Genomic DNA, 20115 nt, shown 5'->3' with positions numbered 1-20115 from the left:
GGAGTTATATTGTAGAATGACCACAGGGGACAGCACGGGGCCAGAGATGGAGACTGGGGTGGCTATAAGCTTATGTGGCTGGCAGGGGGCAGGAGTGGAGAAAGGGGAAACTATCTACTATATATTTCAGAGAAGCATCTTTTGCTATCTACTATATAATTCTATTTGTCTGTCTGTTCTCCAGCCAGAGGACATGGACCTCTCCCTCTCCCCCAGCTGTGCCCACTGCAGCTGCAGTGGCCACGGACAGGAGTGTCTCACCTGATTCCAAACTGCCATGAGAGAGGGCTGGGGTTATCCTCTCAAGTGCAGCCTGCCTACTGAACCCCTCCATCCTCAGCTCGACTCCAAAACAATGATTTAAATGAAGAAAAACAACACTTATTTGAGTTAAAGACCCAATGAATGCTGGGTAAATCTTCTAGTAGAACCATATATTATTTTAGCAAATTGTAGCTTGGTTTGGATATACTCACCAGATGTACTACTGCCCCTATCTGAACTATTGTAGGATCCTCCTGTGTTCTGGTCATATGACTGGTTGTATGGAATAGTTGGAGCATTATTGTCATTTACTCTGTAATCTGTAGGTTTAATAACACAGTTAATATTCCGTTAATAAACTTTCATGTGTATTCTTGCTTCATAACACACTATAAGGAGCACTGAATATATTGATGCACCTTCAATTACTGTTACACATAGGTTTCCAGAATTTAGGGCATCTCAGTACCTCCACAAATAAAAAGGTCCATGGTCACTAAGGATATTTCTGCACTGTGCCTAGACACCAGTGGGTGTCCTCTGCAAGCTGACTTGGGCTAGTGGGGCTTACACTAAGGGACTGTTAAGTTTCAGTACTCAAGCCCGGGCTCTAAGACCCTGCAAGCTCAAATTAGCTGGCATGGGCTGGCTGCAGGTGTTCAACTGCAGTGTAGATCATACACTCAAGGCAAAATTGTGCCTATGTCTTTCTCAAGTCCCAAAGCATACAAAGGCTTATGCCACATTTTTGAAAGGAAGAGAGTTTAACCCTACAAGATCCAAATTCCATTGAAGTCAATTTACACCCACAGAAAGCTTGGTCCAATTTCTCTATAGTATCCAGGAAGAATGCCAGATAGTGCTGCCACAGTTCTAGAGGAGCATAGGGTTGTTTTTTAATTATTAACAGTTACAATAACTGGCCTGTCCAATTCTGAAGCTCTAGCTGAACATTTAATTACAGGGATTTTATTTTTAAATGCTAGAGTTGGCAATCAGAGCTACAAAAATTTCTCAGGGATAAAATGTTCAGCAGACAATACACTGTTTTCTTGCTTAAGGAGTGTGTATAATTGAAAGAAGCCTAGCAAGAGCTAAGTTGCTTTTCATAGAGCAAATAAAATAAAGACATAAACAGAACCATTGGACATAAAGTACCGACAATGAAGCACAGCATGGAACTCATCAAAATGGTTATTTCTCATTATAAAAGCTATAGGTAAAATTGTCAGCGAGATGGTTTTGACTTAGGAAATAAGAAATCCAAGATCAGACTATTGACTCATAAAAAACCCATACAGAGTAGCTAAGAATCCAGTCCCCATCTGCTGCAGGCATGCTTTTGATAATGTAAGCATGGGGGAAAAAAAGGGCAGAATGATAAATCCCACACCAGAATGTATTCTGTAATTGTTTCTCAGTCTAGCTGCATTCCACACTTTACGCTGAAATCGAGCATTCCATGTCTGTTTACACAGAGAATAAACAATAAATCAGCACTCTGAAATATGTATATATGACTGTCAGCGGACAATGCTTTAATGGGGTCTTTTCATAGCACAATATGCTAGAAAATATGCAGCTGTAATATATACCATCTTCTTGGCCATAAAATGCAAACATTTTAATTCTGAAACTGCAATGTAATACATACAGGCACCAGGGAAAAGTGAGTGCATAAGCATAATTACAAAAAATAACCCCCTCAAACCCTATAGCTTGGAGCCAGAAAAAATGAATTTTCCCTTTGACTATGTCAAAAGGTGGTGCACATTTTATATGGCCCTCTCAACCACTCTGTGGTAAGTAGGTCAGGCAGGAAATACATGAAATCAACTTTCTGTAATGAAATGTCTTTTTTGCTGGACACCTTTTCAATATCACTACATGATCACACAAGTTACAACTATCTGTTCAAAAACTTCACAGTTAGAATGGATCCACTTCCTAGAAATACTTCTTTGCAAATCAGGTTATTAAAGCAGGTTGCATGGTAGCCTGCAGACTAGCAAGAAATCACATACCTATTTCTTTTAAGTCCTACCCATCACATTGTAGTAACATGCCCCTCAGGCCACAAAAGTATATTCTGATGTTTCAGTTTACACTGAAATCAATTTATTTTTAGTGTCCAAACCCACAGACTGCAGGCAGGATAAGAAAGGAAATATAGTATACCATTTTTTCCCACAGTATTCTTTCTGAATATGTGAGTTGGGGGGGCTTACTAGGAATATAGCTAAAATTAATTGGATTGGTCCATTTCTGTCCCCAGTGCACAACATAATATAATGTTGTACAGTTTGATGTGCAAAAATTCTATTTGTTTACATGAAGATGTAGATTTAATTAGCCTGCCTCCATCCACTACTGATAAAGATAGCTTGACCTATTTAAAATTTAAGGTGGAGTAAAACGTGACTACCATGCATCAGCCTGATGAATAAAAGATCTGGTTTTTGTTCTAACCAATTAAGCACCTACCATTCAATTTAAATTAATAACAAAGCCATATGAAAATATATTTTATTTAATGCTCTTTAAAGTTGCAGCTAGTTATGTGTTACAATAAATTCAATCTTCAAAGGTTATTGTAGTGCTAATTAACTCTTTGACACTGTTAACTGGGAATTTCTCAATCTACAAAGGAATAAGCCTAGGATTACCACATAGGTCTATGTCTACTAGTCCTGACAAGCTTTGGACTCCCAGCACCAGATATCTGATGAATAAACAAGAGTAAAAAAGCCTAAAAGCTCACCACCTTTGTTTAATTTGTTTTGCTCCATAATGTTGTACTGTATGGGTGCAACCTCTTGTTTTTGCTGAACGGAAGGTTTCCAGTGTTTCTCATTTGTATCCCCACTGTTGCTGTTAACATTATTGCTGATGCTTGACTGGATGAGCTGAGTGGTTGCATAAGGAGTGGGCTGCCCAGGTTGGTTGACAAATCTTCCATCCTTTAGATTTGGGCTATTGAAGGTTTTCATCTCATTGATTTTGTTGCTCAAGTCCACATCACCATAAACAGTTGACTCAGGCAGCATCAGATTTGTTTGCTTGCTGTCCAGCTGGTTGTTGTAATTTGCTATGCAATCAGCTAAGAACATAGGAAAGGGAAAAGAAAAGGTCATTCTGTTCCATTTCTCACCATATCTTCATGTGCAATATGCTTTACAAATATTTTTGTGCACAACGATATGACCTGATTCTGTAAAGCAGAAAAGGGTTTGTAGTAATATAACTTTTAAATACATGAATGAATAAAGAGTCCATTGAACTTTATTTAGCTTTAAGTTACTACACAAAAACAAGGGCTGCACCATATGCTTCTCGTAATTACTTTGGATCTTATTAGTCATGCATACTTTTGCCTCTGGCACCTTATTCAGTATAAATAAGAGTGAATTCACCCTCCTAGTAGGTACTTTGCCACAAAGTTAGCACTCAGAGATAGTCTCACAGTAACCAGGATTGTGCAGACATTTAAATCATAATTCTAGAACTCAGACCCAGTATATTAAATGCTGGAACAGCATGCCTGTCTTCCAGGAAACTTGTTTCCTTCCCTGTGACTAGCATAAAACATTATTTTCACAGGATCTGTTTCTCCTTCATATCCAACTATATATGGAGTTATTAATAAAAGAACATAAGAACGACCATACTGGGTCAGACCAAAGGTCCATGAAGCCCACTATCCTGTCTTCTGACAGTGGCCAATGCCAGATGCCACAGAGGTCATGAGCAGAACAGGTAACCAGCACAAAATGACCATTAAATGTGTAGAAGCTTCAGGGGATAGCCGAGTCAGTCTGTTACAGAACAAAACAACAAATGGTCTGGTAGCAGTTTATAGACTAACAAAACATGCAGATGGTATCATGAGCTTTCATGGGCACAGCCCGCTTCTTCAGATGATCGGTTCACAAGAAGACAGTTGCTGTATTTTAACAAACTATAACTGCTGAGTGATTACATCAGGACAAATCCCAGGGTGTGTCTAAACCACATGGCTCCGTTGATGGAGCCATGTAGATTAGACAGATAGGCAAAGGCAAATGAAGCCGCGATTTAAATGATCGCGGCTTAATTTAAATTTACATGGCTGCCGCGCTGAGCCAACAAACAGCTGATCAGCTGTTTGTCGGCTCAGCGCGCTAGTCTGGACGCTCCCCTGCCAACATCAAAGCCCTTTGTCAGCAGCCCCGTTATTCCTCGTGGGATGAGGTTTACCGGGGCCTGCCAACAAAGGGCTTTGATGTCGGCAGGGGAGCGTCCAGACTAGTGCGCTGAGCCGACAAACAGCTGATCAGCTGTTTGTTGGCTCAGAGCGGCAGCCATGTAAATTTAAATTAAGCCGCGATCATTTAAATCACGGCTTCATTTGCCTTTGCCAAAAAAACAAATCTACATGGCTCCGTCGATGGAGCCATGTAGTTTAGACGTACCCCCAGTGTCCTTGGTGAAGGCAAACTCTAGCCAAAATCAATGAGTAAAAATTAAGTAAGCATTACAGAATTTAACCTCCACATTCTAAGAAATAAACATATACATTTCCAAAACATTCTCTAACATTCACAGTTCTTTCAGGATACATTTTCTGTGTAAAAGCAGTAAAATACAAAAATAAAATAATTCCTCCCCACTGCAATGGTTAAGGGATGTGAGCAGTACATGCTATTACAAACAACTTATTCACTGCACACTTCATGCCCTTCAGCTTCAATTTTTAAAAAAAGATTTTACTGTTTGATATATTTTTCTTTCATATGCGAGCTGTTATTTATTTATTGCTCTGCATACTCTTCAGCTTCTTGACATTTGTTACATAAGGCTTTTTTCATTTCTGTCTTTCCCTTTAATTTTTTTCATGATCACCTGAAGCAATGCTGCTACTTTTTCCTCCTCTTCATGAAAGTTGTCTTTTTATGCCTCATTTTTTTACCTTCCTCTATATCTTTTATTGCTCGTGCCTCCTCCTTTATTTTAATTTTCTATTAGGAACATTCTAGAAATACATTATTTGCTTTCTTTTTCAGCCGGATTTTGCAAAGGAAAATAATTTGTGAAGTACATACTGCTGTAGGTCCAAACTTAAGCTATACCCTATTAGGATGTCTTCCTACAAAGTATTTATCTGTACAAATAGCATCTTATCTATATAACATAAATTTTTATCAAAAGTGAATTTTTTATTCCTCCCTACTTTTATAAAGCAGCTGTCCTTTTAAAGTAGGGTTGCCAATGAGCACTATACTTACAAGATTATACTAGAAATATGTATGGCTAATTGGAGTGTCTATAGTTACACTTTTATATATAAAGGCTGTAAACCTTTGTGCTTCAGGACATAAGACAACTGCAAACTGAAGGGGCTAAGAAAATTCAAAGACATTAAGCCTGGAAAGGACAATTATGACAGTCAATTCTCCTGTGTAAGAAAGGCCATAGAATTTTACTAAATGATTCTTGCATGAAGCCCATAACTTCAAGTTGAGATAAAGCATATCTTTTAGAAAGATTTAGAGAGATAACTGTGATTAAACAATAAACTGAAGGAGAACAGACTTCATTCCTCACTAAATTGTTCCAATGCTTATTACCCTCACTATTAAAAATGTGTGCCTTTTTCTAGTCTGAATTTGTCTAGCTTCATCCTCCAGCCAATGGACCTTGTTATGACTTTGTCTGCTAGACTAAATAGACCGTTATTGTCAGAAATCCCTTTCCTATCTGGGTACTTATAATCCATGTGCACATTATTCCACAAGTCCCTTATTAGAAATTTCATACCTTCCTCTGAAGCATCTGGTACTGGCTACTGTCAGAAACGATACTGGACTAAATGAATGACTATCATCAGTTTATGGCTGGCCTTGCAGTAATTACATTAGACCTAGCGGGAACACCATGTCCTCCCAATGCTTCCACGTTGCAGGCAGTCGTACTCTGACTGCAAAATCATGGGGGATGTAAGCAGTGAAGGCCAACCATTGTTATTGGCAGCGCTCTATGCCCAAGAAGGGATGTGTCTACTTGGGTAGAGGTGTGGCCAAGGAGTCCCACTCCTGACTCACTGGCAACTACAACTGGTCAGAATAAAGAGAATGTCAGTTACATTGCAAAGCAGGATTTGCTACACATTTTTTAAAATGTTTTATACCTAGCATGCACCATCTGAGCGCAGCAGGCATTATACGCCATAATGTCTCCCTCTAAAATATTCAGCCACTGAGGGAACTTTTTTTGGCCATCCCTGTGTTATCCTTGCTCCTAAGAGCCTCAATTTATCTCTAAAATCTATATTTTGCTTTTCACATTCAACATAATTAGTTATTCTCTGTAATATAAGCTTTACAGACAAACAAAAAAAAACCTCCAACAGCCAGCCACCCAAATGAAGAAGATTGGCATAGCAATAAGTGAATAGCAAAAGGCCATATGCAAAATGAGATGGAAAATCTTTGCTATATAAAGCATCTATTGTTTCTGGTCATTTCAAGAAAACCTCTTCAATAACATTGTGGTATTCCTACTTCTGGTCCAAGCCAGTATCACAAAGTGCAGAACTGCACCAGAATTAAAATGTATTTGGACTTTTGAAACTCAAGAAATTTTCCGTTCAGTTTGAATTTTAGGACCCAAATCAGGTTCTTTCTTATTTGACTAGAATGAGTTCATTCATGCCTAGTTTTACAGTACGTTTAGGCCTATCATGGACTAAACCAAATTTGTATCAATTAATGGGACCGTTTAGCTTATGTTTAAGGTGCAATGATTTTGTGAGCATCATAATAGAGAGGTAATTTGGTAAGAAAATGCTGCAATAGCAGCAAGAGAATTGGAGGGCTAATACAGGTTGAACCTCCCTTATTCAGTACCCTTGGGACCTGAGTGGTCCCAAACAATGGAGTTTGTCAGACAAGGGGAGGTTAAGGCTCCCCACCCAGCTGTAGGCTCTGCTCTCGTCTGGAGCTGCGCTCCCTGCTACTTGCCTCTGCCTCCAGTCCCCTGCTATGCCAGCCTTGATTGAGGCCACATCCCGGCACTGCACCAGCCCTGGACAGGAGCCGGCCCCGCTGCCTTTAGCCCCATGCAGGGCTGCGCCCCCTACGGCGCTGGTCCAGGTTGTGCGCCCAGCTGCCAGCCCCACTAATTCCAGCCCTGGTTGGAGCTGCGCTCTGTGCCACCAACCCCAGCCAGGACTGCGCTCCTGGCTGCTGACTGCGCTCCCTACCACCAGCCCTGACTGGGGCCGCACCCTTTTCCCCACTGTACCAGCCCCAGTCTGAGCTGCATTTCTGGCCACTGACCCCACTGCTTCCAGCCCCAGATGGGGCTGCGCTCTTTGCCATCAGCACTGGCCAGGGCTGTGCTCCTCACTGCGCCAGCCCCACTATGGATACGCTCCCCACCGCCAGCCCAGACTGGGCTGCGCTTCTGAACTTGGTCAGCTGGGGCTCTCTGGTGCAGCAATATTGGTGATCCTGCTGGGCCACAGATGTTGCCGGACTGGAGAGTCCCAGATTTTAGAGGTTCAACCTGTAAAACCATCTTGAAAATCAGCAAACCCAAGTTTAGCAGCTGCACAGAATGAAATAGGAGCTATAGGTACATACCCATTATCTGAAATGATGTACCAGCTGGTTAGGAGAAATGAATGTGACCCTATAACCTCTAAATTGTGGAGGCATATAACACAAAAGTTTAAAATTGTAAGTGGTACTATAATCTACTGGCAAAACCAGGTCTTCTTCCATACCAAAACAAGATGTTAGTGCCTCTAGCTACAGAGCCTTGGCTCTTTAGCTCAAGATGAAGCAGCTCTTGCATTTATCTCTAGAGGTCCCCAGTATCAATTTCTGGGAATGCACCAACATGTAACGTTTTATGGTTTATCCTCAGTTTGATGAAAGGCTGGACAGTCTGTACAACATTCACGATAAGGCACTAAAACTAAAACTGAAATAAAAATGTATGAATGAGACTGGTATTAAATCTAAGTATTTAGGAAAGCAACTCTTGCCTCTGCTTGTAAGAGGTCAGTGTAAAACAGGCCTTTTGTTAATTAGTAAAGGTATCTAACCTGGTCGACTGTAAGTTGTGAGGTTGCTGTCACTATTTCCATTGCCCGAGGTACAGCAGTTGATGGAGCAGTCATTGTGGTTGTTCCCAGTGTTGGGCCATGTATCCGCTAGCCATGGTTGAGGGGCAGGTTCACTGATGTTTAGAAGTCCTGGTCTTTAAAAGACAACGTTTGGTAATTTCATAAATCAAACAACTGTGTTATTAAACCAATTCCTATGCTCTTCTAAAATGGCTGTCTAGCATGAAAAAGTTTATATTGTGAATAGTGAAGGTTCTGACAATGCATATTTATTACATTTCTTACAAAATATATTTTAATTGGTATATGTCCATTAATCTTGGCTCTTAGCATATTGCTAATCACCTGCCTTGCCACAGAAACAAGAACTGGGATATGTGTTGACTCCCAGATATCCTCATAAAGTATTGATTTTTTGGGGTAAATTATGGTAGAGAGAAACCATCAAAATAATTTGACTATTATAGGGGTGTGAACAAACAGTAGAGTAAGCTGAAAAAGTGGAAAATTTAGAATTTTATGAAATTTTCTGGTTTTCATAAAAAATCTGAAAACCAAACACTAGGGTTTTTCAGTTTTGCCCTAATTTTAATTGGCAACATGGAAAAATGGAGGAAAGTGGGGAAACGAAAAGAAGCATGAGGAAGGACTGAAGAAAAAAGGAAGCAAAAGGAGAGAAAATATCAATGACAAAAACAGAGGTGGGATGCTGGTTGAAAATTGGAAAATTTCTCAAAAAATTATTTTTCATAAAAACTGTGGAACACTAGCAGCACCTATTGAAGTCCACAGGAATTGTGAATGCTCAGTATCTTTGATAATCAGATCACAAGTCTTCACTGCTGTATGTTGGCTGCATATTGGATGATATATCATGTCATCAGCTAAAAGATCTGTATTCCAGCTGCATGGTTCCAAGTTATTGCAGGTTTTCTAGTAAGCACTAAATAAACTTTAATGAATATTCTACAGAACATTCAGCACACACTGTTTTTTTCCACTGACATCATTGTGCTTTTTGCAAAGCTTCACATACAGTAGTAACCCTTAAAAATCTGATACTTGCTACTGATAACTAAATAAGTATTTGAAAATAGATAATTTCAGTCATTGCTGTGTTCAAGTTATTTCCTACAGTAGATAGGAATACTGAACTAGAGGGTTATACTGCAGAAAAAAAAAGAACATATACATTTATCTCAGGCATAATGGACACATTTTAAGGGCTACTGCAGTAAAAAAATCCAACCCACACAACAAAAGTTTATCATGTAGTGCAAAAACAATAAATATCTAATGTGAAAATATTGAATATAATGCTTTTTCAACTGAAATTCTTTAAAATTGGAAATTGAGAATGAAAACTGCTACAGCAGTTAGTTATGAGGCATTTAGCCTGTCAATATCAAAGAGCACTTCAATTATATGGCTAAACTATATATATATATATATATATATATATATATATATATATACACACATACAGGCAGTCCCCGGGTTACGTACAAGATAGGGACTGTAGGTTTGTTCTTAAGTTGAATCTGTATGTAAGTCGGAACTGGCGTCCAGATTCAGCCGCTGCTGAAACTAACCGCCAGTTCTGACTTACATATAGATTCAACTTAAGAACCCCAATCTTCCCCAAGTCAGCTGCTGCTGAAACTGATCAGCAGCTGATTCCAGGAAGCCTGGGGCACAACAACTCTGCCTCGGGCTTCCTGTAATCAGCGCTGGTCAGTTTCAGCAGCGGCTGACTTGGGGACGCCTGGGGCAGAGCAGCTGGGGTGCTGCTGGGTTGCTCCAGTAGCACCGCTCCTCGGTGCTACTGGACCAACCCAGCAGCACCCCAGCTGCTCTGCCCCAGGCGTCCTGATTCAGCCACTGCTGAAACTGACCAGCAGCGGCTGGACCGGGTTGGTCCAGTAGTGCCCAGAGCGGCGCTGCAGGACCAATCGGCAGCGCCCCAGCTGCTCTGCCCCAGGGTCCAAAACAAAAGCCTGGTCTGCTGGGGGGGGGCACACTAGCTGCGCCCCCCCCCCCCAGCAGACCAGGGACACGGGGAGCAGAGCCGCAGCGGCAGCGGGGTGCCGCGCCTCTGAGGCTTTGCTCTGGCAAAGTCTCAGAGGCGCGGGACCCCGCCACTGCTGCGGCTTCAGTCCCGGTGCCTGTGGTCTGCTGGGGACGGTCCCCAGCAGACCACAGGCACCGGGACTGAAGCGGCAGCAGCGGCGGTTCCCCGCACTTCTGAGGCTTTGCTCTGGCAAAGCCTCAGAAGCGCGGGAATCCGCCCGGTGCCCCTGGTCTGCTGGAGACAGTCTCCAGCAGACCAGGGGCACCGGAGCAGCTTACGAACGGGGCTTTCTCGCCCCGGAGCTCGCAGGTAGCAATCCGCCACCTCGACCTCCGGGGCGAGAAAGCCCCGTTCGTAAGTGCGGATCCGACATAAGTCAGATCCGCGTAAGTTGGGGACTGCCTGTATATATATCATATATATATATGCATGCTACATGAGCCATCTGACAAGTAAGCATATGAGCCACTGAGGCATTACTTACTGTCAGACTTGTACTAAGGCAAGCATATTTTCATGGATTTCTTTATTTTTGTATATATAAAATAAATGTGCTGTTATTTAGTTTTGTGGGGAGTACAGCAGATTTGTCATTCCCATGCGTGGCATACATAGTGCTCTGCTTATCATCTGAAAATAAACCTCAGTACACAAGGGTGAGATGATAAACTCTGCACCTTTCAGGTCCTAAGAAGGATCTCTGTATGGGAGCTATGGTTGGAGCAGCCAAAAAAGCGCTCTCCTTTTGATCATGAACTTTCTGAATGTCGCAGAAAGAAAGTATGCACTTCACTCATATTCAAATGGAGGAAAATGAATGGAGAGATCATAACATCAATCCAGGTTTCAGAAACATTGTGTGCCAAATTATATGGAAATAGAAGCCACTATGCCTGCCCACTGGGTGGAATAGTGACCAAGAACAGTTTGGCTCAGCCTCCCAGCTTTCCTACAGGTTAGGAGGATTCCATACTCCTCAACCTTTGCAGAGAAATAATTACTTGAGCTTTGTGCAAGGAGAATTAATATTATCCATAGGCATTAGCAGAATTGGATGCTATTTTGAAATACTTCATTTTGAGTTATGTTTACTTCAGAATACTAGAAGAGAGCAGCTTTTATATTCTGTATAGGATGGGGGGGGGTAAAGTATTTTTTTAAACTATAAACTAAGGTCCTGTAGACTAACACAGTAAATTCAGAAACTGACTGTATATATATCTGGGATGTGAAATGCCTGTTAAATGGTTTCATTACCATTACTATGGCTCTTTCACAGGTTCTAGCTTCTGCTAATAGGTCTGGCAGGCTTTTTTACTTTCAGGTTAACTAGATCCTCTCCAGAGGAAGCAGAGCCACAGAACAGGGACAGGAAGAGGCAGGTAGGTGGACAGTAAGACTCAGTGGTGCCCTATACAACTGTGTATTTTCAGCATGAGCAAGGATGCCTCTGCATGGCAGGACAAATCACTGCGTAGACCACACCTGTTGTTTGTCTAATGTGCTCTTAAAAGTCTCCAGTAACGGAGATTCCACAACCTACCTAGGCAATTTATTCTTGTGCTTAACCAACCTGACAGGAACTTTTTTGCTAATGTCCAACTTAAATCTCCCTTGCTGCCCCATTGCTTCTTATTTTATCACTAGCAGTTAAGGAGAACAAAGTTTCTCCCTCCTCATTGTGACAACCTTATAGGTATTTGAAAGCGGTTATGTCCCCTCTTAGTCTTCTCTTTTCCAAGCTAAACAAAGTTCTTTCAATCTTCTCTTCTAGATCATGTTTTCTGGAACTTTAATCATTTTTTTGTTCATTTCTGGATTTTTTTCCAGTTTGTCCCCATCTTTTCTGAAATGTGCCACTCTGAACTGGACACAATGCCTAATTAGCACAGAGTAGAGAAGAAGAATTACTTCTCATGTCTTGTTCAAAACACTCCCACTAAAACATCTCAGAATTAAGTTTTCTTTTTGCAACAGTGTCACAATGCTGACTCATATTTAGCTAGTGGCCCACTATGACCACTACTATATCCCTTTTCCCAGTACTCCCTCCCAAGCAGTCATTTCCCATTCTGTATGTGTGCAACTAATTGTTCCTTCCTAAGTTTTTTGCATTCGTCCTTACTGAATATCATCCTATTTATCTCAAACCACTTCTCCAGATTGTTCAGATAATTTTGAATTATAATCCTATCCTACAAAGCACTTTCAACCCTTCTCAGCAGATATAATCCTTATCAAATTTCAGTACATTTTTGCAAGGTAAGGACTACAGGGCATTACCCAGGGCAGAAGGGAGGGAAGGGGTAGGAATATATTTATCCAGATGTTTGATGAGATTTAAAAGCTCACTACCATACTGCGCCTTAAATCTAATGCTGAGAAAAGGTTTGCTTGAGCGTGATTTCTGTGCTATTCAAGTGACACATGCAGGATATGCCTCTCTGCCTACTGCTAGTTCTTCCTCTGAAGAAATAATAGCACCCTGAGCAGGAATTTGAGCTTATTGTGTGTGACATTGCCATTCATTAATCAATAAATTAAAACAGGCAAACATTTCAGGTTTGTCCTCAACCTGGAACTGAACTAGGTCTGAGAGCAAAGAACCATTTATAAATAAACTACCTATTTCTCTCTATTTCTTCGATGTAATTCTCTCTCTAGCAAGTGATGATTTAACTATTTTGCATTCACTGCAAGATTAAAAACAATCCCTTGTGTGCTGCTGTCTTCAGCAAGTTTTTCTTCCATGATGCGTTTTTCTTTTGTAGTATCTACAAACCGGCTATATTTCTTAATCTTCATAAATGCCACAATTTAATTACTTTTACTCCCTTAATCATCTGCTAAATCAGTAAACTTTGTATTCTGAAGTCAAAGTGCTCCCTCTGCTGTTTGTTTTTGGGATGCATTTTTTTTACAGATCAACAAAGCAACTCAATTGGAAATGTTAAGATTCAATTTTGCAAATGAACCAAAAGCTACATTTCAAAAGCCATATACTGTATTTTCTTTCTGAAATCAGTAAAATAGGGAAACTACATGCCTAAATGTTATTAAACCATCAGTTATAAATGTACTCAATGTACAGGTATTTAGTTTATTTACATCCAACTTATGGTCTGCAAAATAAATCATGCCATTACCTGCCTCCACTGCTTACAGCTTCTCCTCCTCTCTGATAGGTTACTAAAATATGAAGAGATAAAAACAGAAAATAATTTAATAGTCATATTCGACTTTTTAAATCTCCTTTTGTTTCCGTCTAACTGAATCTCTCAATTTAGATTGGTAGCTTTAATACCGAATCTTACTCTCTCATCAGTCATTCCTTTATTTGCAAATTTATACGCCATACATGGGTCACCTGGCTGCTGACTTTAACTCCCACAAAAGCTTTATATGTTACTAAAATTTGTTGTGTAACATTAACACCCACCCACTGTCCCAAATGGTGTAATGCACTCCGCTAAATTCATCGCTAATATAATTCTACTGACTTCAAGCAAATTACTCAAGGAGGAATTTATGTCACTTCGTTTAGTTCATGAATGAGTAGATGACGCTAAAAGATGTTATAGCTTTACTGTACATAATTATCTTCTTGATAATATTAATCAGGTACCAGGATTTTAGAGCACAGACATTATGATCTTAACAATGGTTCATTATATCAAAACCTACTGCAAAATCTCTTATTGACAGACATTGTATTCTAATCATACCATCTCAACTGGAAGGGACCTTGAGAGGTAGGTCATTGAGTCCAGTCCCCCGCCCTCACAACAGTCCCCCGCCCTCACAACAGGACCAAGTACAGGCAGTCCCCGGGTTACGTACAAGATAGGGACTGTAGGTTTGTTCTTAAGTTGAATCTGTATGTAAGTCGGAACTGGCATCCAGATTCAGCTGCTGCTGAAACTGATCAGTTTCAACAGCGGCTGAATCTGGACACCAGTTCTGACTTACATACAGATTCAACTTAAGAACCCCAGGTGTTCCCAAGTCAGCTGCTGCTGAAACTGATCAGCAGCTGATTCCAGGAAGCCCGGGGCAGAGCAACTCTGCCTCGGGCTTCCTGTAGTCAGCCGCTGGTCAGTTTCAGCAGCGGCTGACTTGGGGACGCCTGGGGCAGAGCAGCTCGGGTGCTGCCGGGTTGGTCCAGTAGTGCCAAGGAGCGGTGCTGCGGGACCAACCGGCAGCGCCCCACCTGCTCTACCACAGGCCCCGGGCTTTGCTCCACGTCTCCCTGGTCTGCTGGGGGGGGGCACTAGCTGCGTCCCCCCCCAGCAGACCAGGGAGACGCGGAGCAAAGCCGCGGAGGTCCTGGGCCGGACCCGCGGCGCTTCCAGCTGATCCAGCTGGAAGCGCCGCAGGTCTGGCCCCGGGTCCTCCACCGCTTTGCTCCCCGGTCTGCTGGCTCCCCCAGCAGACCAGGGAGACTGGGAGCAGCTTTTCTCGCCCCGGAACCAGGCATCCCGCCGCTCCAGTCCTCTCGGGCGAGAAAATCCCTGTTCGTAACTGCGGATCCGACATAAGTTGGATCCGCATAACTTGGGGACTGCCTGTACCATCCTTGACAGATTTGCTCTAGCTGTCTAAATGGCCCTCTCAAGGATTGAACTCATAACCCTAGGTTTATCAAGCCAATGCTCAAACCACTGAGCTATCCCTTCCCCCAATTATGCAAGGTTCACATTTAAAGTCCTTATAAAAGTATTCTTTTCTAAAATTTTACAATCATATTGTTAATATTTTTACATATACATTTTTAATTTATTCATTGTAAGAAATAAATTAGTTTGTCTGACTGGTTTGAAATTATCAGGAGATGTTTATGCTAACACTTCTTAAGAATAAAGTGCAAGAGTCAGCACACATACAGATTCCTTTAAAAAAATGTTTCTGGATATGAATTGCATGTATTTTCCAGAAAGCATCATGGTTAAACATTAGTTTTTAAGAGGCATAAATCAGTAGTTTAAAGTGCTATGAATTTGCCATTCTTGTGTTTGCAGTAGGTTAGGCAAAGGGTTAAGGAGATTAGCTCCACTGCAAATGTTGATGGATTCTACAGCTATGCATTTTCTAGCTAGGAATGTGTTTAAAAAAGCAGCCAAATTCTGCTCTTTAAAAGAACTCCAAGCTGGGAGTCTGCAAGGGAGAGATAAATGCTTGCAGTGATTACAATAACAGGATTAAAACCTTAGGAGGCAATGCTACAGGTAAGTCTTTTACTGAAGGTAATGCTACAGAAAAAATCCTGTTGCCATTTCAAATGAATAAAACTAACTACTAAAATTCTAATGTATAGAAAACGGAAAGATTGTTTAAAAAAACTTTTACATTGTGAATTTCAGATTTCTTCTTCTCAATTCTTAATATTCATTTTGCAGCTATGACTTGCAATACTGTTATGTTCTAACATTTTTTAGTGTGATCTAAAACACACCATGGAGTAACATGTCACATTGTGATTATGCTAGAAACTGTACATCAAAACAATTGTACATAAAAAATAATTTGTATGTGCTTCCACTCTTGATTTCCAATGCATAAATATTAAGGGACAGGTTCTAGCACCTTGCCTCATGTTGAGTAGTGAATAAAATCAAATAAACTAGTTGTGATGTAAGATACTACTCAAATATGATTAAGAATGTAGCTCTAACTAATTATATCTCAGAACACACCCTTCAAGGTAGGCATAGTAAAGGTCTCTGTCGACAGAGGGATGAAAATCAAGCACTTCAAAATTACTAATGAAGCAGGGATTCAAATATCCCGCGCTTCATTAGCATAAGCATGGCCGCCGCTTTTTTTCAAAATGGAGCTTTTTTTAAAAAAAAAAACCCAAAAGCCCAAAAAACCATGGCAGTCTAGATGCAGATCTGGTATTCCTCAAAAAATGAGGTTTACAGGATCTGTTGAAAAAGGGTTTCTTTTCGACAGATCTGCGTCTAGACTGCCAGGTTTTTTTTTTTTAAAAAAGCTCCATTTCGAAAAAAGTGGCAGCCATGTTTATGGTAATTAAGTGTGGGATATTTAAATCCCTGCTTCATTCGCAATTTTGACATGCTTGATTTGCACCTCTCTGTCAACACAGGGTTGCAGTCTAGATGTAGCCTCAGAGGCACCGGGGGAGGGGGCAGGAGAGGCTTCTCCGGCAGCAGCCCCTCGTCACAGGGGGTCCCAGTGGGAAGTTGGGACCCCCCCATAGACAGGGCTGCTTTGTGGCAGCGACCCTTGTCCTTGGGGGGTCCCAAGTTCCCCTGCAATCAGGGGCTGCTACCAGCTAGGCAGGCAGCCCCGCTCAGTCACAGTTTATACTGGGACTAAACCCCCACTGCGGCTCTGCACTTTAAAATGTAGTAGGAGTCTTGCAGCCTGTATCCCCACCCCCAGCTCCTACTGTATTTTGAATTGCAGAGACGCAGCTTTGGTCCCTGTCCCAGTGGGCAGGCAGCCTGTCTCAGTCCCTGGTCGCACCAGGTCGGGGACCAAACCCTGCTGTGGCTCTGTAATTTAAAATGCAGCAGGAGCCAGGGGGCTGTCTGGTTCCTACTACCTTTTAAATTGGAGAGCTGCAGCAGAGTTTGGTCCCAGCACAAGCCGGAACTGAGCGGGGTTACCTTCCCCATCGAGTAATTGAGTAGTTGATAAAAATTCTATCTACTACTTGATTACTAAATTAACCTAAATTTAACATCCGTATTATAAACATGGCACTTGCACTCAGATTATGGCCTCTATAAGAACAGCTATACTGGGTCAGACCAAAGGTCCATCTAACCCAGTATCCTGTCTTCCGACAGTGGCCAATGCCAGATGCCCCCAGAGGGAATGAACAAACAGGTAATCATCAAGTGATCCCTCTCATGTCATCCATTTCCATCCTCTGATAAACAGAGGCTAAGGACACCATTCCTACCCATCTTAGCTAATAGTCATTGATGGACCTAACCTCCATGAATTAAAGTCCGTTGTAGTCAGTGGAAAGATTCCCATTGACTTTAGTGGGTTTTGGATCATGGCCTGTGTGAGGGACATGTTTTATAGATTACAAAAGAGAGAGAAAGAGAGTGAGAACAAAAGAAAAGACAATTATTTCAAATCCTTTCTTATTCTTCACATGAAATGCAACCGCTTTGCATTAAAACAAGGCATCAGTTTTAACACTGCATATCCACCACTCTACTTCAGGACAAGAAGCAAAGGCAGCATATTCAGTTGATACTGGAAGGTGAGAATATTTAGGGAGGCAAAACACAATTATTTGGGCTGACATTGAGCCAGGAAACCAGAATTAAATATGAGAAAAATGTTCTGAAATCTTTAATGACCAAAGTCAAAGACTGCTGTTACAACTTCTCCAAAAAGTTGACAACTCCTACAACATAATGCTTTCTAATGCCATGCTAGAACATTGTTTCAACACTCAATTTTAGAGGTAAGAGTAACATCTATTGGGTATGCCTACACTGACCTCTCTTGCGTAAAAAATATGCAAATGAGGCAAAGTGTGGAATATCGCCACACATCATTTGCATAATTAATGAGGCTCCGTTTTTTCACATGAGGCTTTTGTGCAAAACCCCCCTCTTGTGCAAGAGCCATTCTTCCGCTTTTTTTCAGGAAGAATGGCTCTTGCACAAGGGGGCGGGGGGTTTGCACAAAAAGGAGCTGTGTAGACGGCTCCTTTTTGCACAAAAGCCTTTTGTGCAAAAACGGAGACTCCTTAATTACACAAATAAGGCATGGTGATATTCCATGCATCGCCTCATTTGCATATTTTTTGGTGCAGGAAAGGGCAGTATAGACATAGCCATTGATTCTCCAATATTGCTCCCAGTAGAATATACAATAGGTGCCCTTCAGAAGTTTCCTTTTCATGTTGTGACCACAATCCTGATACGGTGTCAGGATCTCATGGTGTCGAAATCTGCCCCCATCCCACCCCAAGTAGCTCCTTTCACATTAATGGGATACCTTTTAAGTGCAGGAGTCCACACTACTGGATCCCTGTACAGCATGAGACCTGTGAGAACTGACAATCTCACACCATAAAGTTACATGGGTGGGCTTATAAACACCCAAACTGAGGGAGATGTAATGGTATCAACAAACAAACAAAACCTCAACCGCACATAGCAGTGATAATTTCTAAAATATGTGGAAGAAAAATAAGAAAGCTACTTCGTCTTAAAGAATACTGCAATTATATCTGTCACTAGAAATAATGCATTTTAATATTTTGTTTTCAGAACAGCTGGGCTGGTTATATTAGAAAAACAGAAATAACACCACACATACATGCCAAACTAACAAAGGAGTGAGGAAAAGTGCAAATATATACCTGTTGGTGTGAAGGTAAAAGACGGGACTGAAAAATCAAAACAAAATACAAATTGGTTATTAAGCTGAAGAGAGAAAGGGTAACATACATATTAGTACAAATCAAGCAGACAGCTGAACTTAAAACAAATAACTAACCCAGTAGTTCAGACATACTGACATAAGAATTAAAGCAAATTTCAGAAAGAAGCTTGTCTTCACAGGTTCCATTTTCTAAAAGTATAACATTTACTACATGCTCACAAGAAGAATAGGATGTAGTTTAGCCTCTGAATGACCCTATTCAGTTAGTATCTAATGTTTTGCCGCAAATCATAGTATAAACAAAAGTTCTACCCTGTTAATCATTTCAAAACACAGAATGATACATTCTTTAACTAACCTTATCAGCATCTTACTTGAATCTTATCTAAAGAAAGTAGATGCTCATTACACTGAACTAATAGGAACACTTAAGTATTCAATAAAAGAACAATGTCCCTTTAACGAAACAAAGCGAACCATAAAAATAACTGCTTTAGTGTATGTTCACTAAATAATGAAATAATGTCCCATACTTCATCATATAAGTGCACTACAATATATTAAAGCTGTAATATAATATTATTTTGCTATTGTGGAAAAGGAAGGAATAGACAAAATTAAAGTGTATTCTCCTTCCCCTCTCCCCCACTTTATTTATAGAAGCTAGTCTTCCCATTGTAACTCCTTTCTACTTTTCAACCCATGACTTCAACTGGCAAGTTTAGCAGTGGAACAACAACACTCCTTGAAAACCTTCACTATTGCTGCTACTATAAATCTTAATTGAATCAATAAGGTTTCTAATCCAAATGTAGTGCACTAGCATCTACTCTCCCCAACAGGACATACTCCCCCTTCTGTTTAATTCTAGCATATCACTTCTGTACTCTTAAAGAGAAAAAGTTAGTTTTCCCTCTTGATTCCAAGTAAAACAAAGAAAAACATGAGAGATGCAACAGAATATTCCCTAAAAGACATCCGTGGACTGGAATTTATTAGAAGACCTGCTGTATTAAGACAGCATGTTGGCTAAGCGATTTAGATGCCAAACAGCTTAATATATTCTTTACAGTGCAGATAGTTCTGATTTCTTTTAGGATTAGGGCCCTAGAGCTTCTTTGGAACCCAAAAGTATTAGTTCGAGTATACTGTATGTTTGTCACTTCTTATTAAGCCAATTTATTTCCAAGCATGTGACGCTGAATAAAACCGGAAAGCCTCCAAGCATTTTTGCCCATTGCAGGTTTCATTTGTAGCACAGCTGTCTTTATCTCAGGAATTCTATTGTGTT

General features: G+C 40.9%; 1 protein-coding gene across 7 annotated transcripts in view; it reads right to left on the bottom strand.

The window, feature by feature from the left end:
* ROBO1 (roundabout guidance receptor 1) overlaps positions 1-20115 on the bottom strand; it is a 1014318-nt gene that overhangs the window by 39591 nt on the left and 954612 nt on the right. For 3 of the 7 annotated variants that reach the window (XM_075909735.2, XM_089773437.1, XM_089773441.1), the window contains 5 exons: positions 18802-18828; positions 13592-13634; positions 8354-8508; positions 3026-3364; positions 477-584 (listed from right to left, as the gene is read on the bottom strand). In XM_075909735.2, coding sequence (XP_075765850.1) covers positions 477-584; positions 3026-3364; positions 8354-8508; positions 13592-13634; positions 18802-18828 — 672 coding nt within the window. The remainder of the gene's footprint in view (positions 1-476; positions 585-3025; positions 3365-8353; positions 8509-13591; positions 13635-18801; positions 18829-20115) is intronic. The other 4 variants (XM_089773438.1, XM_075909745.2, XM_089773439.1 and 1 more) reach the window with 3 other exon arrangements.

This window comes from Pelodiscus sinensis, chromosome 1 (genome assembly GCF_052426305.1).
Source record: "Pelodiscus sinensis isolate ZL-2025 chromosome 1, ASM5242630v1, whole genome shotgun sequence".
Classification (NCBI taxonomy): domain Eukaryota; kingdom Metazoa; phylum Chordata; order Testudines; family Trionychidae; genus Pelodiscus; species Pelodiscus sinensis.
This window is presented reverse-complemented; position numbering and strand designations above follow the sequence as displayed.